Source organism: Rattus rattus, chromosome X, assembly GCF_011064425.1.
Source record: "Rattus rattus isolate New Zealand chromosome X, Rrattus_CSIRO_v1, whole genome shotgun sequence".
Lineage (NCBI taxonomy): Eukaryota > Metazoa > Chordata > Mammalia > Rodentia > Muridae > Rattus > Rattus rattus.
The window spans coordinates 15,549,213-15,575,623 of NC_046172.1; the positions used below are offsets into that span (position 1 = coordinate 15,549,213).

Below are 26,411 nucleotides of genomic sequence, written 5' to 3' on the forward strand. Positions count from 1 at the left end.
CGCCCTGGCGTGCGTGCTCATTGGTTGAGGCCAGCGGCGGGGGCTGGGAAGAGGGCGAGGAAGGCGGAGGCAGCAATTTGCCTTACCGCTTCCGGGAATACAGAGGAACTTTATAAGTTTAGTGTGTTCTCATGTTAGCGTCTCTATTCTGGCTGAAAGACTGATCCCCTTTCCATCTCAAACGGTTGGATCCATATAGCCTTTTTCTCCCTGACGTCATTTTCAGTGTCTTTGACGTCATTTCTCCCTTTCCATAGGAAGTCTTAATTGACAGTAGATCGGTGCCAACGAACTGCCATTCTCAGAAACCAATCTTCTTTTCTTTTAGGACTTTAACCGCATATCCCTTAAGGGTCCAAGACCTTCAGCGTTCTTCATGTCAGACCTTTCATTTCCAAACGCTTAGCGCCTATCCCTAACATCTAGCTGTGAGCTATGGGACTCCTTCCCTTAGATCATCCTCTGACTTAAGCTCGCATCCTTATCTGACAGTCTCTTTAAGCCTGATATGCGTTCAGCAATACAGGTATCCTAGCTTCAAAGGGTGCAAATCCAAATCCACAAAATGAATTTTGCTCTCTATTTAGGATACTGGCCCTTGAGTCAAAGGATGAACTTTTGCAATACGTAATGGAATCCAAAGCAAGTAGGGTCTAAGTCCACCGTCTGACAATTGGATCTTTCCCAGCCTTCAGTGTTTAATAATAAACAAGTGTTTGCTTCCATAGACTCCACATTTTTCGCTCCTAGAATTAATTTGTTTAATATTGACATTGTAAAGGCCTGTCTCTGACTCCCCCCACCAACCTCACCACAGATTTGCTAATCTTCAGATGCTATTCATCTACAATTCCTGCTAAGCTTATTTCCATGTTTCTCGGTGATTTTCATGGACTTCCAGGTTATTAAATTTTATAAGTAGTTATCTTTAGTTGAATACATTTATTTTTGTTCTAATCTTTTCTCACCCTATGGTCTATACCTCACTGTATGTTCAGGCTACTTTGGAACTCATAAACCTTTTGCCTTAGCCTCTTCAGTGCTGGAATCTCCACAACCAACTTGTCTATATTTTTAAAACACTCCACCCCCCCCCCCCGTGCCCCAAGTTCCCAAAATTCTCTTCTGCAACTTATATCTGTTAGCTGCATAGTTCTGCTTTTAGTTTAAGGTCCTCAATCCTTGTATAGTGTTCAGCTCAGTGGTAGAGTGCCTTCCCGGTATGTGTAAGTCCCTTGGCTTATATCCCAACAAAGAGGAGTGCCGTGTTCGGTTTTACTGTGCCATTGAACCAGATGTCTCATCACCATCTATCAGGAAACTGAGGCAGGATTGTGAATTTAAGGCTTTAACAGGTTCCAGGCTAACTTTAGCTAGCCTGTGGTAAGACCCTATATTGAAATAAGCAAACGAAAGTAGGACAACTTTTGGAATTGCCTTTAATGTAAAGAGTTGAGACCAGCATCATATCACGTGTGGTTTTAAGGTCCCATTAGGCTTTGGCACCTTAGTTGGGTATGACAACTTAGAGCAGTAATCCTAGGCTGAAGGGGAGGCTGAAGCAATAGGATCTTGCATTCAAGGCCAGCCTGGACTACCTAATTGGTTACATCCCACCTGCCAAACTCCCAAGAAAAAACGCCAAATGAATTGGAGCCTAATTCTCTTGCACCTTGAGTATGGACTGGACTTAGGGGAGCAATTGTAATAATCAAAGCAGAAGTCAGAGTGTGTCATGACTGGGTCGTTAAAAGGCACTTTGGTTTTCTGTTCTTTCATGCAGATTGAGCAGTCTGTGAAATGTTTGCTGGTTTGTCAAGAGTAGTCCTATAGAGGGGGCTAAAGTGGCATGGAACTGTGATGTCCCACCAAGAGGTATAGGAGCAAGTCTTTTAGAAGTGAATCCATGCCTACCCTACTGTATAGGCTGACCCCTGGACAGACAGCACATGAATGCTATGAATCAGAGCCACCTAACTTGGCCACTCCCAGAATCCTGACCCTCTAAGACCAGAGACGTTTGTTTTGTCTTGAGTCAAGGTCTCACTGTGTAGCTCAATTAGTGAACTGGTGCTTAGTTCCCTTGCCCCCTGAGCCTCACAAAGGCTAGAACTACATGCATGCAGTAGCATGCCTGATGTAGTCATTAAGCTTTGTGGTGATTTGGTATCAATAGATACCTAGTAAATCACCAAAATCTTCTCAGCAAAGAGCATGAAAAGTCTTTCTTCTATCTAAATCATTCAGACACACGGGGCTGAGAGGGAGGGAAACAGGGTCTCTATGTAGACTGGGTCGCTGTGTATTCTAGGTTGGCCTGGAACTCACTAGATAGCCCAGGAGAGTTTCACACTCTCCATCCTCCTACTTAGTGGAGGATAGTACTACAGACATGCATCACCATGACTCACTTGATCTATTTATTTGAAAATGGGATCTTGCTAAGTTTCCTAAGAGGGTAGCAGACTCCTGGGCTCAAGTTATCCTTGTGCTTCAGCTTCTGGAGAGGTGAGACTAGAGATAACTATATACTTTAATTTTGTTTTTGTTTGTGTGTTTTTGTAGTTAGGGTCTTACTATATAGCCGGGATGGCTAGGAATTTGCTATATAGACTAGGCTGGCCTCAAACTTACAGAGATCTGCCTTCCTTTACCTACCAAGGGTTAAAATTAAAGATCTGTTGTGGGGTTGGGGATTTGGCTCAGTGGTAGAGCGCTTGCAAGGCCCTGGGTTCGTCCTCAGCTCCGGAAAAAAAAAAAAAAAGAAAAGAAAAGATCTGTTGTTACCATATCCGGCTAGGCAAATGCTGTAACACTTAGCTACACATGCAGCCTTTAATATTGATACTTAGTTTTCCAAGGCCTTTTTGTGCCTAACAGTATCTAATTTTTAACTATATAAAAGGCCCCTTTCTCCTACCAGTGGAAGGTTGGGTATGTGTTGCCTGTTCTTTTGTCAACCTGATACAAGTTAGTCATCTGGGCAAAGGGAAGCCCAGGTGGGAAAATGCTTCCCTTAGATTGACCTTTAGGTGAGCCTGGGGGGCATTCTCTTGGAAAAAAAAAAAGGTTGCTGTAGGGAGGTACAGCCTACTGTGGGCAGTGCCATCCCTCGGCAGAAGGTCCTGGGATGAAAAAGCAGCTATGATGGTTATTCTTGGTTGACAACTTGACCACATCTGGAATTAACTAAAATTCAAAAATACAGGACATACCAGTGGGAAATTTTTTTCTTAATTTGAAGTAGGAAGAGTCACTCTAATCTAGACCTTAAGGCTGAAAGACACAGGCCTTTCAAATGGGTTTTGAGGTGGGAAGACAGGCTAATTATCTGGCCATACCTTGTGCTGGAAGCCTACATAAGGACAAGGCGGTTCTTTGCCTGCTTGCTCTCACCTTGCTAGCAAGTCCATTCCTTAACTGGCATTAGACCTTTCTCTGGGATTCCAGCACATACTGAAAACTAGCTAAGGGGGGTTGGGGATTTAGCTCAGTGGTAGAGCGCTTGCCTAGCAAGCGCAAGACCCTGGGTTTGGTCCCCAGCTCCGAAAAAAGAAAGAAAAAAAAGAAAGAAAGAAAAAAAAAAGAAAGAAAAAACTAGCTAAGACAACTACTGGATCCTTGAACTTTCTGTTGGCAGCCATTGTCCACCATATTCATATACAACAGCACTCATCCACAGAGGCTCTGCTTCTGCTCCTGCCTCCAGGTTCCTGCCCTGACTTTCCTTCACGACGAAAGGTATAAGGTGAAATAAACCCTTCCTTCACAAATTACTTTTGGCCATAGTTTTTATCAATAGCAATAGAAAGCACAAAGTAAGACTAAAATGACAATATTATACACACACACACACACACACACACACACACACACACACACACACAAAACCTCAAGCTTAAATGTGTTGGACAGACATGCCTTTCTTTCCAGACTATGAATCTTCTCTATCCTTTGTAATCTTTTGTGTGTATGTGTGAGAAGATGCACATGCATCAGAGGACAACTTTCAGGAAGTCTGTTCTCTTGTACTACGTGGGTCCTGGGGACAGAACTCTGGTCCCCAGGCTTGGCAGCAAGTGCCCTTATCCACTGATGCATATCACCAACCCATCTCTCACCCCTGCACCACTTTTTTAGACAGGATCTGCTTATCTTGCTCAAGTTGCCTTCAACCATGAGGTATTTCTGTCTCAACCCCCTAAGTGCTAGGATTGAAAGTGTATGCAGCTATGCCTAGCTTAGACTTTAAAAATTGCAAGTTATGGTCATTTGGGATTTTTAAATGTAAGTGTATGGGTGTTGTGCCTCTGTGTACATCTGTGCACAATATGCCTGGTATCCCTGGAAACCAGAAAAGGGGGTCAGATCCCTTGGGACTGCAGTTGTAGAGGGTTACAAGCTGCCTGTGGGCCGTGGAAATTGAACCAAGGTCCTCTGGATGAGCAGCCAGTGTTTTAACCACTGAGCCATGTCTCCAGCTAACTACTATTATGTCAGGACTTAGTCCTGATAGTTCATTTTCATTTTCTGTACTTATGTAATAACTCAGTTGGCAGAATGTCTGCATATCATGCATAAAATCCTGCATCCAATCCATAGCACTGCAAATTCTGGTTGTGGTGGTCCAGACTGGTAATCCCAGCAGCTTGCTTGCTATGTGAGGTTGTGATGGTTTGTAAATGCTTGGCCCAGGGAATGGCACTATTAGGAGGTGTGGCCCTGTTGGAGTAGGTGTGTCACTATGGGAGTGAGCTAAAAGACCCTCACCCTACCTGCCTGGAAGTCTTCCCCTAGCAGCCTTCAGATGAAGGAGAACTCTCAGCTCTGCCTGCACCATGCCTGTCTGGATGCTGCCATGTTCCTGCCTTGATGATAATGGACTGTAAGCCTGAAACTGTAAGCCAGCCCCAAATAAATGTTGTCCTTTATAAGACTTGCCTTGGTCATGGTGTCTGTTCACAGCAGTAAAACCCTAACTAAGACAGAGGTGAAGGCTGTGTGTGTGCGTGTTCACACTCAGTCTTTCATTTCTCAGAGTTTATAAGCACTGTCATTTCTGTCTTGTAATTGGTATCTTGGTCATAATCTCACCTGCTTGCTTAAGTCTTATGTTGTGAGGAACCCCCCGCCCCCAAAAGGCTCAGGTACTAAGAACCAAAACCTCTTGCCAGTATAGCCCTATGGATGGGCCGTGATGGAAATGAAACCATTAGCTAACAACTGAAACCTCAGGAACAACCCTGAGGCAAATTCACCCAACTAAGCTCCTTCCAGATTCCTGACCCTTGGAAACTGCAAGACAAATCCTTCTTGTTTTGAGCTGCTAAGTTTGAAAGTAATTTGTTGTACTGTCATAAACAACTGAACCACCCAGTCTACTTCTCTTTGCCAATAGTTTCACTGACTTACTATGTATATTCTACTCAGGAGTTCAAATTACTGAAGTTACCCACTACTGAAGTTGCCACTGGCTGGCAAAATGCATTGAGGATCGAAGGCTGGGACGGAACGCCCACCTCTTCACATACCTGGACTTTGAGGGGTGAAGAGAAGGGTGAGGGATGAGCCACACTGTGTGACCTCTAGCACTCCAGAAGTAGTTATTACTCACGCTTGCTCTCATAACACCTGCAAATGTTCTAGTAAGGAGTCATCATCAAATCCTTAGAGGGAAAGCTCTTTAAAAGGAGGCAGTCTCCCTCACAGACCCCAGCATTGGAATCTGGAGGACTGATGGCTCCTGGGTGCCCATTTCTTCTCCTAGGACACTTGCTTTTTCACACTAGCTGTGTGGACACTGATACCTGAAATTTGGATGATTTCTTTCTTTCTTTTTTTTTAAAGATTTACTTATTTACTTCATGTATATGAATGAGTACACAATCGCTGTCTTCAGCCACACCAGAAGAGGGCATCAGATCCCATTACAGATGGTTGTGAGCCACCATGTGGTCGCTGAGAATTGAACTCAGGACCTCTGGAAGAGCAGTCAGTGCTCTAACCACTGAGCCATCTCTCCAGCTCAGATGATTCCTCCAGTAAGAGAGCAGGCAGACTTTTTCCAGGGTATTATGGAGAAAAGAGAAGAGCCACACTAACTTGCATTTCCATGTCCCTAGCCTAGACTGTACCTGCTGCCTCCAACCATCTGTCTTTCAAAACATACCAGTTCAAGATTGCCTTCTGTGGGCTGGAGAGATGGCTCAGTGGTTTAAAGTGCTGGCCACACAGGCCACTTTTCCAAAGGACCTAGGCTCAATTCCCAGCACCCACATAGCAGGTCATATCTGTTTGTAAATCCAATTCTAGAGAATACAACATCCTCACAGAGACATACATGCAGGCAAAACACCAATGTACTAAAAGCAAATAAAGACTTTTAAAATGAATAAAAAAGAAAAAACTTTTTTTTTTTCTTTTTTTTTCAGAGCTGGGGACCCAACTCAGGGCCTTGCGCTTACTGGCAAGCGCCTACCACTAAGCCAAATCCCCAACCCAGAAAAAAACTTTTTTAAAGACTATTTTCTATGCTCTCATGGGTCTCAGAGCTGTGCAGCAATTTATCTTTTCTTTAAAACATTTAAATAGACAGGCAGACAGACAGACAGATCCTCTGGATAGAGCTGGAACTGTTTAGTGTCTTTGAACTCATTACGTAAACAAGGCTGGCCTCGAACTCAGAGATCTGCCTATCATGTGCTGAGATTAAAGGTGCATGCCACCATGCCAGGCTCTAAACAATTTTTTAAAATTACATTTCCTTATTCATTTTGTGTGTGTTTGGGGGCAGGGAGTCCATGGCGAGGTTAAAGGACAAATTACATGAGTCAGTTCTCTCTATCTGGGTCCTGGGGAACAAAGTCAGCCTATTAGTCTTGGTGGCAACTGCCCTTAACTAAGCCCCCTCGTCAGCTCTGAAACTTTGTGTTTCCCTCTGTAGTTTCTCTGGTGGTGATTTCAGCAGCTTATATCATTTGCCATCTTGGAAAGGACTGGAAGGTCCAAGTATCTTATAGAAAGAATAGAAGTTTCGGCCTTGGGCTGGAAAGATGGCTCAGTGGTTAAGAGCACTGACTGCTGTTCCAGAGGTCCTGAGTTCAATTCCCAGCAACCACATGGTGGCTCACAACTATCTGTAATGAGATCTGATGCCCTCTTCTGGTGTGCCTGAAGACAGCTACAGTGTACTTACATATAAATAAATAAATAAATAAATCTTTAAAAAAAAAAGTTTCTGCCTTTCAGAGCCCAATCCTCTTGTTCAAAGAGTGGATTCATTGACGCTCTAAAGTTCCAAGCTGCCACACCCAGAATTGACTTGTATGACCCTTTAAAGGTTATACAATGATGACTCATTGTTTTAAAAGTACTGGCTGGGCTGGAGAGATGGCTCAGCCGTTAAAGGCTAGGCTCACAACCAAATATATAAAAGTACTGGCTGCTGGACAATAGTGTGATTTTGAGGGCAGCCTGGTCTACAGAGCAAGTTCCAGAACAGCCAAAGCTATATACAAAGAAATCCCATCTCCACCAACCAAAGAACATACACAGGCTGGACATAGGCCTCCCCACACATATATAGAAGATGTTCAACGTGGTCTTCCTGTGGACCCTGAACAACTGGAACAGGGGCTATTCCAAAAGTTGTTGCCTATAAATGAGATATGTTCTACAGCTGGGCTGCCTGGTTTGGCCTCAGTGGAAAAGAATGCTCCTGGCCTTGCAGAGACTTGAAGTGCCAGAGTGGAGGGACCTGGGGGGACCCCCACCTGCTCAGAGAAGAGGAGGGGTATTGGGGAGGGGATATGGGAGGGGGTGGCCAGGAAAGGCAGTGAGTACAATGTAAAGTGAATAAGAAAAATAAAAATAAATAAATTAAAAAAAAAAGAAATCCCATCTCAAAAAATCAAAAACAAGGGGTTGGGGATTTAGCTGAGTGGTAGAGCGCTTGCCTAGCAAGCACAAGGCCCTAGGTTCGGTCCTCAGTTCCGAGGTGGGAAAAAAAAAACAGAACAAAACAACAACAAAAAAGAATACTGGCTGTTCTAGAGGACCTGGGTTTGGTTCACAGCACCCAAATGGGAACTCACACCCATCTGTAACTCCAGTTCCAGGACATTTGGCACCATTTTCTGGTCTCTAAAGGCAACAGGCATACAAGTGGTGCACATACAGATATGTAGGCCAAACACCCATAAAATTAACATTAAAGCCAATCATGGTGGCACATACTTTTACTCCCAGCACTCAGGAGGTAGAGGCAGGGGGATCTCTGAGTTTGAGGCCAGCCAGGCTGCATGGCAACTTCTAGACCAGCCAAAGCTACTCTGTCTCAAAACAAAATTAAAATGTTTAAAAGAATAATTAAACCAGATGTACTGGCTGGTTTTGTGTGTCAACTTTACACAAGCTGGAGTTGTCACAGAGAAAGGAACCTCCCCTTGAGGAAATGCCTCCATGAGACCCAGCTGTAAGGCATTTTCGCAATTAGTGATCAAGGGGGAGAGCCCATTGTGGGTGGTGCCATCCCTGGGCTGATAGTCCTGGGTTCTAAAAGAGAGCAAGTGGGGTTGGGGATTTAGCTCAGTGGTAGAGCACTTGCCTAGGAAGTGCAAGGTCCTGGGTTCGGTCCCCAGCTCCGAAAAAAAAGAAAAAAAAAACCAAAAAAAAAAAAAAAAATAAAAATAAAGTCAGGGGAGCAAGCCCAGTAGTAACATCCCTCCATGGCCTCTGCATCAGCTTTGCTTCCTGACCCACGAGTTCCCAGTGCTGACTTCTTTGGTAATGAACAGCAATGTGGAAGTGTAAGCTGAATAAACCCTTTCCTCCCAAACTTGCTTCTTGGTCATGATGTTTGTGCAGGAATAGAAACCCTAAGACACCAGAATTCGTTAATAGCAGAACACACCCCATAGAGTGTCAGCTAAGTTACTGACAAAAGGAACCCATAAGGTCCCCAGAAGGCCCTTATACCTTTGTATTATACAGATGGATGGCTTCCATGGGCTCCAAGCCCTTATTCACAGTGTACACCTGGTAGGCCCATAGTATCTGAATATGCTGGACACTTAAATAAGATAGTTTTGTTCTGCTCTATAAGTGGCTAATCCTCTACCAATAGTAGACAATGATATGAACAGTTTAAGGGGGCTGGAAGGATGGCTCAGTGGTTAAGAGCACTGACTGCTCTTCCAGAGGTCCTGAGTTCAATTCCCAGCAACCACATGGTGGCTCACAACCATCTGTAATGGGATCCGATGCCCTGTTCTGGTGTGGCTGAAGACAGTGACAGTGTACTTATATATAATAAATAAATAAATCTTTTTTAAAAAAAGTTTAAGGGCCAGCCTCAACTTTACATGTTAGTTTGGGGAGGGGAGCAGGTAAGAAGATACTTTCCCTGATGCCCCTTAATCTCTCGCAGCAAATCTTCTAGTGGGAGGCACAAGGTCATTCTTTGGGGACCCCAGTTAACTCATCCACCACCTGTCATATCCTTAGTTCAGGACACCTTCGAGAGAACTGCATGTTCTAATTGGGGAACAGGGGCTGCTTTTGAGATATTTTTCACTCTGTAGGCTAGGCTAGACTTAAACTTGATTCTCCTTCTTTATTCTTCCAAATAGCTGAGACTATATGTATACCTCTGCAGCCTGGTCAAGGGCCTGTTTAGTTTTTGTGAGTTTTTTGTTCGCTTGTTTTTCAATTTATTTCTACCATGGAGTTGCTTGGTGGCATAGGCTAGAGTTATGATGGTTGTGCGTCACCACGTGGATGCTGGAAACTGAGCGCACACCCTCCTGTGCAAGAATGATGAGTAGTTATTATTTTATGTGTATTATGTTTTTGCTGCATATGTCTATGTGACGGTGTTGGAATTCAGAGTAATAGAGTTGTGAGCCATGCAGTTGCTGGGAATTGAACCTGGGTCCTCTGGAAGAGCAGTCAGTACTCTTAACCACTTATAATGTGTGTCCTTGGTTTTGTTTTTTTTTTGTTTTGTTTTTTTTGTTTTGTTTTGTTTTTCAAGACAGGGTTTCTCTGTGTAGCCCTGGCTGTCTAGAACTTGCTCTGTAGACCAGGCTGGCTCTGCCTCCTGAGTGCTGGGATCAAAGGGCACACCACCACTGCAGCCACCATCACCAGGCTATAATAATGTTTGTAACTCTTGAGCCATCATCCAGCCCCAAGAACCTGATTTGTACCATTATCTTGCAACGCTTAGGCAAGCTCCTGTTGGGCCCGCGTTTTCTTAGTGCTTGAGTTTTTAAAGCCACAATAGTGATGTGGAACAGGCAAATGTGCTGAACTGGTTAAGGCGAGATGGAAACCCAGCTTAGGCTCTAACCGTGTCAGACCCACAAACAGGTTCCAAAGCTCATGGAATGCTAGAGCAGTCCCTGGCTGGGCTCATCAATAACTGATTTTTGACAACTGTTCTCCCTGTGGCAGAGAAAGCAGGGACCACCCTACATCAACTAAAGAGCCCCCAGTAACTTCTATACCATCCAGGAAATCGAGAAATACACACACCACAGTGACCTTTGTGTATGGAAAGTGTAGTTTAGAAACAACAAAAACAGAAAGAGGCCATACCCTCTGTGGGGCAGTGCCAACACTGAGCCACACATACTCAGACCTGGGGAGGAGGCCCCAGGCTCCAACATGTCTGGGATGGCAGGCAGGAAATAAGGTCTCATGTGTAGGTCCTCATGGCAAAGAATGGAGTACCATTGGGGATGGAAGGCTGGAGGGGGTATAATCAAGATGGAGCTGTGGCCTCAGCCCCCTCCTCAGAGTCCCACACTTCAGACTGTAGGTAATCAGCAAAGAGAGCCTTGGCTCTGCGCAAGACTCGCCCTAGATGGTGTTTCCGAACCAGGCGGTCAAAATGCATGGCTAGCTCATTGTAATCCAGCCCATTGTGCATGATGTGGTCACGATGCTCCAGCAGGATAGCGAGGCAGAGGAAGAGCATGAATGGGTTCCCTCGGCCAAACTCCTGGGGTGGGGGAAGGCCCATTGGAGGTGGAGGTGGTACAGACTTCCCAGGGTCTCTGGGAGACCCTACCTCTGGCATCGAGGGGGATCCTACAGCTATGTCACCAGAAGGGGAAGCCTCCTGGGTAGATGGAGGAGACGACGAAGATGGGGAATCGGGGCGAGAAGAGGAGGAGAGGAGTGGATCTGGGGAATTCAGCAAGGGCTCGGAGAGGGACTTGGAGCTAATGAGGGTAGCTGGGTGAGATAGTTGGACCAGAAGGTCCTTCCTGGGGCTCATGTTATCCCTGAGTTGTTGGAGACCATCTAGGCTGGCTTGTCTTAGGAGACGTCCCCCACTACTAGGTCCCTGGCTAGATGTAGCTAAGTGGACAACAGCGTCTTCAAAAGCACTGCTTCCTCCACCAGCAGGCCTCAGCATGTGCCTCTGACGTACTGGCCGTCCCCTGTGGCTACCAAAGCCAGTGTCTGCTACTTGGCTGGGCGGTCCAACGAGTTCCACTTCATGTTCAGGAGGGTCAGGAGGCAGTGAACTCCAGGTGACTTCTAGCATTCGGAGAGCATCATCAAAGGCGAACTCCCGCTTAAGTTCCAACAGCAGCCAGCGGTAACAGAAAAAGAGGTCATCAGCACCCGCTTCCTGCAGGTACTGGTAGAAGTCTGGGTCAGCATGTCTCAACAGCAGCTTGAGGTGGGCAAACTTGGTGGCCATGGCACGACCGTCAGGGTGGAAGTTGGCAGCTAGGCGCTTCATGATGCCACAGAAACATACAAAGGCATGGCCTTCGTGGTCCATGACGGCAAGAATTGGTGAGGCCAGGTCACTCATACCCTGGCAGCACGATACCTGTGGGGTGGGTAACGGCGAGGTAGTGGAGCAAGTCATGGAGGGCCCAGAGGTGTGGGCCATCCTCAGGCCCTCTTGAGTAGGATGGGCTCGATCTGTGCGGCACATCCTTGAGGACTGTCAATGGCGGATGAATTCCAGGTCCTCAGGTTCACTCACTGGGCCCACTCGCTTTTGAGCTGCTCGTACTCGCGGCTCTTACGTTTCATGTAGTCCATCCGCTCACGGCCTGTCAGCCCATCTGGGTACACATTCAGGAGGTATCGCCATACCACCTGGCCAGAGACAGAAGACATGCAGCTGAGTTTCAACTACTGAGCTGTCATACCCATGTATGTCAACTAGTCACCACCCGTCTCCTTGACCTCTGCCCTCCCTGTACAGCTCTGCCTTCCGCCACTAAGACCTACCTGACACAGACCCTCCGTCCCTGGGATTTCTCTACCCTACCTATCTGAACATATCTCCAGAGTGATGGGTTCAGTGACTGACTGAGGTGGCTCACTTTTCGAAGTGAAGGCTCCACACCGCCGTGGTAGATCCTCAAGCGCAACTCCTCAGGCCGGGAGAGCTGACCTTCATGATTCAGGTACGTGTGGAACTCGGCATCACTCAGAGGTGGCTTGAAAGGCTTGACATCTTCTCCATAAGACCAACTCAGCACTTGCTGGACCTTAGACAGTGTACGACCCACCTGGGAAGGAAGGAGGACGAGCAGCTACAGGTCACCTGTGCAGGATCGGGCAGGTGCCAACCAGCGAGCTCTGGAATGGCAGTATCAGATAAGCCCTTCCCTCCAACCACAGCTGGAGCACCCCAGCTCCTGAATTCACCTGAGACAGGATGGATTGTGTAAAAGGCAAGGCAGCTGTCGTCAGTGAGGATCGCTTGTCGGCCAGTAGCACATCAGATCCAATGACATCTTTGGGGCTAATGATGTCCCAGTCTTCCAGCAATGGGCCTGAGCACACAGAGTGAAGCACTATAAGAACAGGGATGTGAACCCAGATCACAGCACTGGGTTCCTTTTCCAAAGCTTACCTACCTGCAGGGCCACAAAGATCATCTATTTCCTCTTCCCTGATCCATCAAACAATAATAAAAACAATCAGCCATGATCTGTCTTACATGGGAATTATTTCACAAACTGGCCTTTAATATTTTAATGTTTTAAGGTAACATCTACTGAGTTCTTACTATGTGTAAGGCACTGGGACAAGGGATTAACCTTAAGAAAAAATAGTATCTATTGAGACTGGCAGTTACTCTGGAGACTGAGGTAAGATCCGGAGCTCAAGACCAGTGCCTGGGCTATACAATGAGACTATCTGGTTAAAAAAATACTTGAGTGCCTGGTAGTGCACGCCTTTAATCCCAGCACTTGGGAGTCAGAGGCAGGTAGATCTCTGTGAATTTGAGGACAGCCTGGTCTACAAAGTGAGTTCCAAGACAACCAGAGCTACATAGTGAGATGCTGTCTCAAAACAAACAAACAAACAAACATAAATAAATAAATCTTGAGGACCAAGTGAGGTGGCTCAGTGAGTAAAAACACTTGCCAACAAGACTGATAATACTTGGTTGGGGATTTAGCTTGGTGGTAGAGCGCTTGCCTAGTGCCCAAGGCCCCCAATTCAGTCCCCAGCCCGAAAAAAAAAGTTACTTTAAAAAAAAAAAAGACTGATAATACTTTAATCTCTGAACCCACATGGTACAAGTTGTCCTTTGACCTTCACACATGCACCGTGTGTGTGTGTGTGTGTGTGTGTGTGTGTGTGTGTGTGTGTGCGCACGCGCACGCACGTGCATGCATGTTTGTCTCTGGAGGAAATAGTCCTGGGGAATCAAACCCAGGGCATCACATGTGTTGCCCAAGTGCACTCCATCACGAGACCTTCTACAAAACAACTTTTTTGAGATTGTGTTTCATTAAGTTACCCAGGCTGACCCTGAGCAGTCCTGGTAGGCTTCGACCCTCTTGCTGCCTCAGCCTCAGGAGTAGCAGGAATGAAAGGACTAGAGATGTGTGCCACCTCATTTGGCTTTGTCAGTATTTCTGATGAGCAAAGAGGTCTACAGATCCTTGTTCAAGACTTCGTACTGAAAGACCCCAGCTTAGCAGCAGTAATGCCATTTTGCAAGGCTGTACTTAAGATGACTGTTCGGAAAGAAGAACACTGAGTAAGCAGCTGCCAAACAAGATGTGTATGGTTGAAGGTATGGCAACAGGATGACTGCGGTTGAGCCTGACAATGAGAAAAGCCCCAGGAGAGGTCCCACACCCCTGGTGGGGGGGCCAGTCAGCTGTTATGTTCCAGGAAGGTAGCTAGGAACTTGCCCCGGCTAAACCCCTTGGGGGGCCGAGTCAGTCGTTATGTTCAGAAAGGTAGCTAGGGAACTTGCCCCGGCTGAACCTGCCACATTAGAATCCACCAATTATATCCCTGTAACCATGCATCTGCTTCTGTATGCTTGCTTGCCCCCAAAATCCTATAAAAAAGCCCATCCTTGTCCTGTGGGGCGCTAGTCCCCTGAGTGACTGAAGCGCCCACAGGTGCCTGTGCCTGTGTATCCCGACAATAAACCAAATCCTCCTCTTGCTGATTACATCCTGTGGTCTCGGTCTGGTCATTGAGTTGGAGGACCTCCATCCCGAGGGAAAGTTCTCTCTGAGAACTTTTCATTTGGTGCATTGGCCGGGAAAGGAGATCCTCCACCCAGGGACCACCGACCACCCACTGGGAGGTAAGCCGGCTGGCGTCTGTCTGATTCTGTCTCTTCTGCCCTATTCTGTCTGTTCTGTGAGCACTCAGCCAGGTTGTTTGGAATTTGGGCGGGACGAAGAAGGAGCTGACGAGCTCGGACTTCTCGCCCCGCAGCCCTGGAAGACGTTCCAAGGGTGTTAGGGGCCCGACTTTTCGGGCTCAATCTGGGACTTGCTAAAGGAGGAGGATCCGACTTACGGCACCTCTGTCTGTATTTTTTGGCTTTCAGAGGGCCCCGGACCTTGCCACCCCCATCTGACTTTTTTTGCTTTCAGTTTGGTACCAAAGCCTCTTTGGCGCGCCTGTTTGTTACTTGTTTGACTGATGGAATTGTTTGTCTTCTTTGTGACCTGACCGTGGTTTTCTGGACGTTTGGTGTCTGTTAGTGTCTTTTTGACTTTTGTTTTTCGTGTTCGAATTTGGACTGACGACTGTTTTAAAATCTTGGACTGACGACTGTGTTTGAAATCATGAAACTGCTTTGTTTGTCAAGGAGTTTTACTTGGTCCTCTTGGTGCTTAACTTGGAAATAATTTGCTTGAGAAAATTGTTTTCTGCTGGGGAGTTTTATCTTTCTCTCTTGAGCCTCCTCCCCAAGGAGAGATGCCTCCCTTTGCTCCCTGTCCAGTCGAGCTGCTATTAACAGTTGTGTATGAAGGACTCCAGGTTAGCGAGTGCCCCCCCTAAAACAGGTATTAACAAGAGCCTGAAAGCTTTACCTAGATCCTAAAGAAAATTTCTCCCTGTTGCTTAAACATTCACAGCTTCTAAGGAAGGGACAACACAGAGTAAAATAATGTAGGGGTTGAGGGTGTTGAGCATACAGGCCTGCTAGCAAGCTGCAGGCTGCAAGGCAGGTGGGCAGCTCAGGCCAAGCCAGTGTAAGAAGAGTTTCAAGGTGATGAGGCCTGCCAGGTTAACGCTTTGACAAAAAAGATAGCGTGGAGTTAGTGGTTGTTTTATGAGACTTTTGGCCCTAAAAAAAAATAATAATTCCAGTTGCTGCCTTCAGTGGCCAGACCTTCAACACTTGCTCACAGAAGGAGAGTGTTCATTATGAGAAGTTCTTTAAGAGAGGAGTTGATCTAAAACATTAAATCACCTTCCCTGTTAGTCATCATTGACATGGAGAGTGCCTTTGATCCTATCCCCATAGCAGCCAGTTCCTGCCCCTGTGGTCAAAATGCCCCAGGTTGGGGGACAGAGAAGCCCCTAAAATAGTTTCAAGGAATCCGCAACAAACTGTGAAGCCATGGGCTTTTAAACCCAGTGAGACAGTTTGGTAAAGGGCTGCTACTGAGGTCCTGATAAAAGATAGAAAAAGAAAACAGGTTAGGCCCCAGAATTGTATGTTCCAAGAAGCTCTCCTAGGGCTATAGAATAGATAATTACATTGGCCAGCTCAACAGCTTTCTCCCAGAAACTAGCTGACCATAAATCTTAGAGAACAATTTTGAGAAGCAGGAAACAACGTCTCCTAAGAACTAGCAGACCATGAAGTTAAACAATCTGAGAAGTAAGAGACAGCTTCTCCTAGGAAACAATCTTGGGAGACAGAGAGTTCTTCCTTGTGATTTTTCACTGTTATTCTATGACGCCATCCCTGCCCCCTCAGGTTGTGGTTTCTCCCTTTAAATACCTCTTCTCCCAGCCTCTCAGGGTCGAACTCCACTGCCCCTGCGTGGGATACGAGTCTCGACCCCAGTGCACTGGTTGCTATCGATAAACCTCATGTAATTACAACAAGGACGGTCTTGTGTGAGTTCTTGGGGGGTTGCGTCATCCTGAGACTTGAGTGAGGGTCTCCCCACTCTGGGGGTCTTTCATTTGGGGGCTCGTCCGGGATGGGTGACCACCCTCGTCTCCAAAGACCCACTTGGAGGTGAGATAACATCTGTGTCTTTGTCTGTGTCTGTGTTTTGTGCCGGCTAAACTCTGGGTCTGTATTTGCAACTCTGGGTCTGTATTTGCTACTCTGGGTCTGTATTTGCTACTCTGGGTCTGTATTTGCTCGCGAGTTCTGGAGTTCTGGTTTCGCAGTCACTCCCATCTCGGGCTGAGAGGGAGGCTCGTTTCTCAGGAGAGAAGCGAGTGTGAGCGGTAGACGTGCCTGGGGCTCACTGATTGCACTGCCCTGGGAGACGTCCCAGGAGGTGAGGAGGGACCCCAGGGACGCCTGGGAGATTCCCATCTGGGTGCCTGTGAGGATTCAGTGATTCTCCTGGATTGGAGAAAAGACCTGCCCTCCTGGCCATCTGTATTTCCAGAGTGGTTTTTGTCTGTGTGTCTTAGGTCTTTGTTTTGTGTTCTGGTTGGGAAAGAAGAGTGCCCTTCATCTGTTTTTGGTGAGCTCACGGAAGCTCCCATCTGAATCAGTTTGGTTTTGTGGTGACCTTGTGGCCAGTTGTCTTTTTGTTTTTGTGCGACTTCTGTTTTTTTTTGTCTGTTAATCTTTTGAGAAGCCTAGTGTCATTTGGAGGTTGGTTCTTGAGAGGCAAAGCCACCAAGCTGACACTGAAGAGAGGTACTCCTTAAGGGAAAATCTAAGTCCAGAGAGACAGCCGGTAACAGATAGCCTGCCCCTCTGCTCGCTTTTTTCTGTTTCAGCAGACAAAGTTGTGCTTATATTTACAATGGCCTTTTTGTCCCAAGAGAGCCTCCTGGTTTAGTTGTGTGACTAAATGCTGTTTGCCCTCTTCAGTAGACCTCTATTCTCAAGATTCTCTTGTTTTCTCACCATCCCATTTGAGATGCTTGTTAGTAGCTGTTACAGGTCTTCTTTACCACTGAGGAAAAGACAGAATCCTACTAGAGGACAGAAAGAATGTTCCAGACATGGATGGAAGGCTCCTGACTGTTGACTCAATCGCCTGAAGGTAGGGAGGCCCAGGTCTGCCGCCAGGCTCCAAGGGTGGGTCTCTGAGGGGCTAGAAAATGCCCCACCAATCTGGCTAAGATAAAGAAAGGGTATGAAGAAAAAGTTACAGAAATTTAAAGGATTAAGCTAAGTTGCTAAAAAAGTTAGAGAGCTAAAGAGAGATAAAAGATGAGAGAGGATCATATACTGGCCACAGTAGTTAGGGAACCTAGGAAGATAGTACCTGGCAACAGAAGAGAATTCCTGGCTAAAGATCAGTGTGCCTAATGCAAAGAAAAAGGACACTGGGTCAGGGACTGCCCAAGAAAGAACAAGAGGGGCCACTGGAGCTTGGTCCTAGAGTGCTGGCTATGTACAGGGACCAATGCTCTGTGCTCCTATGCCCCAGTGGGCCAATATCCAAAGACCTTGAGTACAAGGGCTACTGACAACAACAATACTTATGGACTGCCCAAGAACAGTGGACCTTGGACCCACTAGTTCATAGTCATCCCTGACTGCCCTATCCCTTGCTCATGAGAAATTTGCTCTCCAAAATGGCTTGTGGGCTGAGATGGCTGGGTGAGGCCATGATGCATATCTGCAGACTGTGTATGTGGAGCTTAAGACCTGTCTCGCACACCAGTACCTGATGCTGAGAGATATATAGCATAGTGCTGCTCTGCCTGAACATATCACTCCTGCCAGCCAGACACCAACAATCATCCCCAATCCAGGACTTAAACTGTGCAACAGTGGCTGATGTATGACTTTGAATAGAGTGAAAGATGGGACCACTGGTCAGCTGCCATGGACTAGATTCTCCACCGGGTGGGGACAATCTGGTCACCTTGCTGCCCAGTCCGGACCTGGAGCCACCACAGCATGAGTGTCAAACACTGGCAGAAGCCTATGGGTGGAGGAAAGACCTCTGACTGGTTGATTGACCGCTGCTGAAAGCCGAGACCTTGTCACAGACGGAACAGTTCTCTTCATGAATGAAAGTCAGAGATAAGTGGGTGCTGCCATGGTGGACAAACGATGTCATCTGGGATGGCTGAACTTCTACGCCTCCAGCACATCAGCACTGCAGATGCCTTTGCCATCTCTTGGATGCCCTGGTGAAGCCAACAACTGTGAGTACTATTCATTGCCCAGGAAAACAGGAGGGAAGAGATTCAGTGACATGGGGCAGTAACAAAGCAGATAAAGTGGCTCAGGAAATGGCTATGCAGGAGCCTATCCTGGTTACAGACCTGCAAGAGACAGCCACTGGAAACTGGGATTAGACTAAGGGATGGCCTCACTTAGAATGTAAAATGTTACTTGTAATTTTGGCCAGAGAGACAATAGAAAATATAAGATATGTCAATAAGTAAATGCTTAACAAGCAAACAGGGCTCCTCACCAAACGAGAGACGGCCTCTACAATCATCAAGAAGATACTGGAAGAAATCTTCCCCCGATTTGGAATGCCCAAGGTAATCTGGTCAGACAACAGCCCTACTTTCGTTGCCAAGGTAAGCCAGGGTGTGGCCAAGTATTTAGAGGTCGATTAAAAATTATATTATATTTACAGACCTCAAAGTTCAGGACAGGTAGAGTAAATAAATAAAACTCTAAAAGAGACCCTGACCAAATTGACCATGGAGACTGGCACAGACTGGGTGATACTCCTTCCCTCTTGCTCTCTTCAGAGCAAGAAATACCCCTTCCAGATTCAGCCTTACCCCCTTTGAGATCTTAAATGGGGCCTCAGCCCCCCTGACTGTATTAGATGATGTTACTGAACCAACATATCATAGTGCCATAGTAATAATGATTTGTGTGCCAGGCTAAAAGACCTACAGGTGATACAGAAAGAAATCTGCTCACAGCTGACAGCAGCCTATGCCCCAGAGACCCTGAGTTCCAGGTCGGAGACTGCAGCTACACTGAGCCCAGACATTCGAGCCTCGGGCTGGAAAGGACTGTACCTGGTGCTGCTGACCACCCTGATAGTTGTCAACTCTCAGCCCCTCACCAGCCGTGTACTAGCTGTTGGGGCTGAGAGCTGGGACCTAGAGGAAAATTCGGTCATGTTTGTCCTGGGTTCTATCAAGATAGGTGTGAGATAGGCTTGATTTCCATTACAAATGATGTAACATTGCATATGCTAGTACTCCTAACACTTCTTTTTACTGTTCCTCATTTATCACAATCTTTATAAGCTTAGAAGTTCTAAAAGCTAGTCATGACCTTGGTGTGTAGGTTTAGATAGTGTCCAGATTGGAATCCTGATGCTAAAGACTTAGTAAGACACAAAAGAGGAGTTGAGAATTACTTAGGGGCTAAGGTTATCTAGGTGCTGCAAGGGCAGCACAAGGACATCTGCTGTTGCAATGCAAGGCTTATAGAGAATTCAGAACTGCCATTCAAGAGTAATTAAAGACCCATGAATAAACTTAGAGAAAGGTTAGACAAAAGGCAGACAGAGAAGCCGATCAGGATGGTTCGAGAGCTGGTTAGTAGATCCCCTGGTTTGCTACCCTGGTGTCCACCTTTGATGGGACCCTTAATCATCCTCCTCCTAATCCTCCTCTTTGGCCCCTACATTCTAAACAGATTGATGCAGTTCATAAAGAACAGACTCTCAGTCATTCAGACGCTTGTTCTCACCCAACAATACCAGAGGGTAAGACAACAGGAAGAGATTCCTTAGAATTCGATTTGAGTAAAGGATTTTACTCAAGTCTAAAAGAAAATGGGGGAATGAAAGACCCCAGCTTAGCAGCAGTAATGCCATTTTGCAAGGCTGTACTTAAGATGACTGGTTCAGGGAAAGGTTAGAACACTGAGTACACAGCGGCTGCCAAGCAAGATGTGTATGGTTGAAGGCATGGCAACAGGATGACTGCGGTTGAGCGCCTGACAATGAGAAAAGCCCCAGGAGAGGTCCCACACCCTGGTGGGGGGCCGAGTCAGCCGTTATGTTCCAGGAAGGTAGCTAGGGAACTTGCCCCCGGGCTAAACCCTTGGGGGGCCGAGTCAGTCGTTATGTTCCAGAAAGGTAGCTAGAACTTGCCCCGGGCTGAACCCCTTGCCACATTAGAATCCACCAATTATATCCCTGTAACCATGCATCTGCTTCTGTATGCTTGCTTCTGCTCCCCCAAAATCCTATAAAAAGCCCATCCTTGTTCCAGGCCGCCAGTCCCCCGAGGACTGAAGCGCCCACAGGTGCCTGTGCCCAGTATCCCGGCCAACAAACCAAATCCTCCTCTTGCTGATTACATCCTGTGGTCTCGGTCTGGTCATTGAGTTGGAGGACCTCCATCCCGAGGGAAAGTTCTCTCTGAGAACTTTTCAGTACCTAGTGAATGAAAGAAGTGGAATGTGAAGCCCACATCCAAAGTGTGCAAGCCAACACTCCTCATCTTACATTCATGATAGTTTCCCCCACCAAAACGATAGAAAATGCTACTAACAGTCTTCTTTGCCAGAAAAGGACCAAAGGGGTTTGGGACAACTAGTTAGTGACCAGGACCCTACAGCTGTGAAATTCCCATTTCTAAGATCACGGCCCCATTGACCTTACCCCAGAGTCCAGTCCTATCTTAGAAAGGCTGTTGATGGAGAGGTCTGTTGTATGTGTTAGACAAAGGATGCTATGCTTGAGCTTAGCTCCTCCTGGCCCATGAAACACCAGCAGAGACTGCTTCCTTCTCTATCATTACTCCCCCCGTGGCCTTTTCCTTTTTAAATTACATATTTTAAGTTAGCATACAAAGTAATGGGCTTCATTATGAGGTTTCCATAAACGTGTATCAAAGTCCTTTGCTGTTACCCATCCCTGCCCCATCCTTTGCCCTCCCTATTCTTATTCTCCTTGCCTCCTCTTGCTGGTCCTCTTCTATTTTAAGTCACATGTATTCCATTATCGCTCCCCCTTCCCTTAAGATGTTTTCCTAGGGCTAGAGAGATGGCTCAGCGGTTAAGAGCACTGACTGCTGTTCCAGAGGTCCTGAGTTCAATTTCCAGCAACCACATGGTGGCTCACAACCATCTGCAATGGGATCTGACACCCTCTTCTGGTGTGTCTGAAGATAGATTCGGTGCACTCATATACATAAAATAAATAGTTCTTTTTAAAAAATCTCTTTCTCATCACAATTCTCCCCTTAAGTATGATGTGGCTGCAGCGGCAATGGCCACCCAAGGTGAGTTCAAGAATCCCTTTTTATTTTTTTCATTAAAATTAAAAATAAACTGGGCAGTCGACACCTCTGTCTCCTGCGTGGGATACGTGTCGGTCCGGAGATCCCCGTAATCGATCTCCGTAATAAACCTTGCCTTTGCTTAAATAAATAAGGGGTTGGGGATTTGGCTCAGTGGTAGAGCGCTTACCTAGGAAGCGCAAGGTCCTGGGTTCGGTCCCCAGCCCCGGAAAAAAAAAAAAAAGACTTAAAATAAATAAATAAATAAACTGGGCAGTGGTAGCACATATCCTTAATCCGAGCACTCAGGAGGCAGAGACAGGCAGATCTCTGAGTTCAAGGCCAGCCTGCTCTACAGAGTGAGTTCCAGATTAGCCAAATTAACAGAGAAACCCTGTCTTGAAAAAAAAAACTTAAAAAATATGTGTATGGGTTTTTTCCTACATGTATGTCTTTGTACATGCATGCCTGGTGCCCAGGGAGGCCATCAGATCTCTTGGGGCTGGAGGTAGAGTTGTGAGTAGTCATGTGGTGCTGGGAACTGAACCTGGATCTTCTGGAAGAGCAGCCAGTGCTCTTCACTGCTGAGTCAGGGCTCCAGCCCAGGATGCTTGTCCTTTAATTTACCTTTAATTCTGTATGATATGGCTTTATGGAGGTATATGTACATGAGTGCAAGGACCTGTACAGTCCTACAGAACCTTGGGTTTCCCTGGAATTGTGGAGGTTGTGAGCCACCATATTGGATGCTGGGAATTGAAGTCAGGTCCCCTGAAAGAATAGCAAGCACTCTTTCATAAAAGCATTTATTTTATTTTGAATTATGTACATAGGTGTGCTTGTGTTGGGGTACGTGCATGTGAAATGGAGATGCCCATGGAATTCAGAAGAGGATCTCATAGCCCCCCTGGAACTGGAGTGGTCAGCAGCTGTGAGCCTCCTGACAAGTATGCCGGGAACGAAACTTTAGTCCTCTGGAAGCACAATATGCTGCTCTTAACCACTTAGCCGTCTCTCCACTCTCATTTGTTTTTCTTTTCTTTTTTTTTTTCGGGGCTGGGGATTGAACCCAGGACCTTGTGCTTCCTAGGCAAGCGCTCTACCACTGAGCCAAATCCCCAACCCCCACTCTCATTTTTTAAATTAAAAAATTACATTTATTGTCAGACAAGGTAGTGTGTACCTTTAATCCCAGCACTCAAGAGGTAGAGGCAGGAAATTTTTTGAGTTCAAGGTCAGCCTGGTTTACAGAGCAAATTCCAGGCTAGCCAGGGCTACACAGAGAAACCCTGTCTCAATAAAACAAAACTAAACTAAACCAAAAAAGTTATTCATTTACTGTGTAGGTACATGTATGTGCCACAGTGCATGTGTGGAGGTTACAGGACAACCTATGGGAATCACCTTTCTCACTTTGCCATGTGGATCTTGGAAATCGAATGTAGGTTGTCAGGCTTAGTGGCAAATGCCTTTATCCCTTTACCCAACAGGCACTCCTAACTGCTCAATCATCTCAGCTACCATGAATCCTGTGTGGGCACACGCACGCACATGTGTGGTGGGGATAGAAACTAAGGCCCCATGTATGTGAAGGGCACTTCATCAACCTAACTCTTTTTTAGATTTATTTATTTTATGTCTGTGAGTACACTGTAGCTGTCTTCAGACACAGCAGAAGAGGGCATCAGATCCCATTACAGATGGTTGTGAGCCACCATGTGGTTGCTGGGATTTGAACTCAGGACCTCTGGAACAGCAGTCAGTGCCTTTTTTTTTTTTGTTCTTTTTCGAGCTGGGGACTGAACCCAGGGCCTTGTGCTTCCTAGGCAAGCGCTCTACCACTGAGCTAAATCCCTAACCAGCAGTCAGTGCTCTTAACCACTGAGCTATGCTGTTAACCACTGAGCTACATCTCCAGTCCAAATTTGTTATTTTGTTTTTTGTTTTTTCTATCAACCTAACTTTAAGTCTGAAAATCTTTTTTGAGAAAAGGTCTCACGCTAACCCAGGCTGACTTGGAACTTAATTTTGTAGCTCAGGCTGGCCTTGAACTCATAGTGATTCTTATAATTAAGTTTCTTGAATTCTAGGATTACAGGCATGAGATTCCAGATTCCAGAATCTTAATAGATGTCAACTGACATTACAGTGTTGCAAAAGCTAGCAATGTCCAATGCCAATTCCATTATACGGATAATTATAGGAAACAACAGTCACAGGAAACAAAGCAATTTCTATTTAAGTCCTGTCATCTGCAGGCCAATGGCACCCCTCGCAGCATTTTCATGGACTCACAGCCCTTTCTTGCATAGAGCTGCACAGGAAGCAAGGCCATGTCTACGTGCCACTGTCTCTCCATGTATATCTCTGAGCATACCCCAAAGCAAAGGGTCACGAAGGAGAGGTGGAGATCCACTCACAGCACAGCTAGTCCCTTTAGCTTCATCTGTTCAATTGTCAAAACCTGACCCTCCCCCATTCCCTCAGTCCCCAAGGCCAAATCATCGCCAAGCATCCATGGCTTAACTATATAAACCTATATTAGCCTATCTATATAGCACACCTAGTCTTTCATCCACTTTGGGACCCTACCTGAGTCACCACCCCAGCGACCTTAAACTGCTGCTTTCTAACCAGTCCCTGCTTTCTTTCTGTCCCTGTGGCCTGTGTGGCCTTTCTAAGACATTAATCAGAACATTAAAAACACTTTCCAGGTGCAATGAAGACTGCACCACTTACCAACTTATGAAACTACTGTAAGACAAAGAGTTAAGGTTATGGGACTGGAGAGATGGCTCAGTGGTTAAGAGCACTGACCGCTCTTCCGGGGGTCCTGGGTTCAAATCCCAGCAACCACATGGTGGCTCACAACCATCTGTAATGAGATCTGATGCCCTCTTCTGGTGTGTCTGAAGATAGCTACAGTGTACTTATATATAATAAATAAATAAACTTAAAAAAAAAAGAGTTAAGGTTATATGATGAAAAAGGTGAAAAAGTCAAAAGCCCTTGGGGTCAAGCTTGGGAGACCCAATATGCACAGAGCAAAAACTGAAGAGACTAAAAAGATCAGACAGAGATCTTAGAATGAAATTGGATTAGAATTAATAGATGAGATTTTTTCTGATATAAAGAAATGGCTCACCAAAGAGCTGGAGAGATGGCTCCGAGGTTAAGAGCATTAATTAGCTGTACTTTCAGAGGGCCCAGGTTCAATTCCCAGCACCCACAAGGCACAGCTCACAACTGTCTATAACTCTAATTCCAAGTAATCTGACCCCCTCTTCTGGCATCTGTGGGCACAGTGCATGCACATGGTATACAGACACATGTAGACAAAACACCATACACATAAAATAATAAAATCAAAAGGAAAAACAAACACTCCCAGTGTTGGGGATGTCAGGACAGAGAGGTGGGAGGGAGGTGGGTAGGGAGTGAGGGAGCCCCCTCCTAGAAGCAAGGGGTGGGGTGGGATAGTGGGTTTCTGGAGGGGAAACCAGGAAATGGAATAACATTTAAAATGTAAATTAAAAATGCAATAAAAGAAAACTTAGGGGTTGGGGATTTAGCTCAGTGGTAGAGCGCTTGCCTGGAAGCGCAAGGCCCTGGGTTCGGTCCCCAGCCCAAAAAAAAAAAAAAAAAAGAAAGAAAAAACTTAGGAATTCTCACACTAAAGTCCACAGTATAATTAAAAAGTAACCTGCCAGTTTTTTTTTTTTTTTCTTCTTTTTTTCGGAGCTGGGGATCAACCAGGCCTTAAGGCCTTCTAGGCAAGCGCCTACCACTGAGCAACCTCAGCTCTGCCAGTGTTTTGACACATGCTCACAAACTATGTAACTCCAACTGGCCTAGAACTCAAAAAAAGATCTGTCTGCCTCTGGAGTGCAGGGATTAAAACAACAACAACAAAGAAAAACACAATTTAAGACCATTTTAGGCCAGGCATGGTGCCACATCCCTTTAATCCCAGCACTTGAGAGGCAGAGACAGGGGAAATCTCTGAGTTTGTGGCCACCGTGGTCCAACAAGTTCCAAGACATCCAGGGCTATACAGAAAAACCCTGTCTCAAAAAAGAAAGAGAGAGAAAGAAAAGAAACAGAAATGGAGTTGGGGGGATTTAGCTCAGTGGTAGAGCCGCTTGCCTAGGAAGCACAAGGCCCTGGGTTCCCGGTCCCCAGCCCGGGGAAAAAAAAAAAAAAAAAGAAAACAAAATGGCTCATCAATTACATTGAACAGGACACATCAATTCACATGCTGATGAGGGTGAGAGAGAGCTACCGCAGTAGTAGAGGGCTTGCCTAACATATGCAAAGCCCTGAGTTCAACTCTTTAAAAAAAGAGTTATGCCTAAAACTAACCAAGAAGGCTAAAGGTGCTGGAGAGATGGCTCGATGGTTAATAGGACTCACTAATCCTGCAGAGGACCTGGGTTCATTTCTCAGCACTCATATTGGGTGGCTCACAACCACCTGTAATTTCAGTTCCAGGGTCAACTTCCAGCTATCCCAGGCACCTTCATGTACATGGTGTCCATATACGCACTCAGGTACATATACATTCACATGAAATAATAAATACATAGGGTTTTTTGTTTTGTTTTGGTTTTTTGAGACTGGGCTTCTCTGTGTAGCTCTGGCTGTTCTGGAACTCACCCTGTAAACTAGGTTCCCCTCAAACTCAGAGATCCACCTGCCTCTGCCTCTTGAGTGCTGGGATTAAAGGCATGTGCTATCACTGC

General features: G+C 46.1%; 1 protein-coding gene across 1 annotated transcript in view; it reads right to left on the reverse strand.

Moving 5' to 3' along the window:
* Nucleotides 1-10,537: 10,537 nt before the first annotated feature.
* Nucleotides 10,538-26,411, reverse strand: part of Tbc1d25 (TBC1 domain family member 25) — a 30,126-nt gene continuing 14,252 nt past the window's right edge. Inside the window, 6 exon segments of the mRNA XM_032889732.1 lie at nucleotides 10,538-11,857; nucleotides 11,859-11,935; nucleotides 11,938-12,009; nucleotides 12,012-12,126; nucleotides 12,357-12,545; nucleotides 12,685-12,812. Coding sequence (XP_032745623.1) covers nucleotides 10,766-11,857; nucleotides 11,859-11,935; nucleotides 11,938-12,009; nucleotides 12,012-12,126; nucleotides 12,357-12,545; nucleotides 12,685-12,812 — 1,673 coding nt within the window. The 3' untranslated portion in view covers nucleotides 10,538-10,765.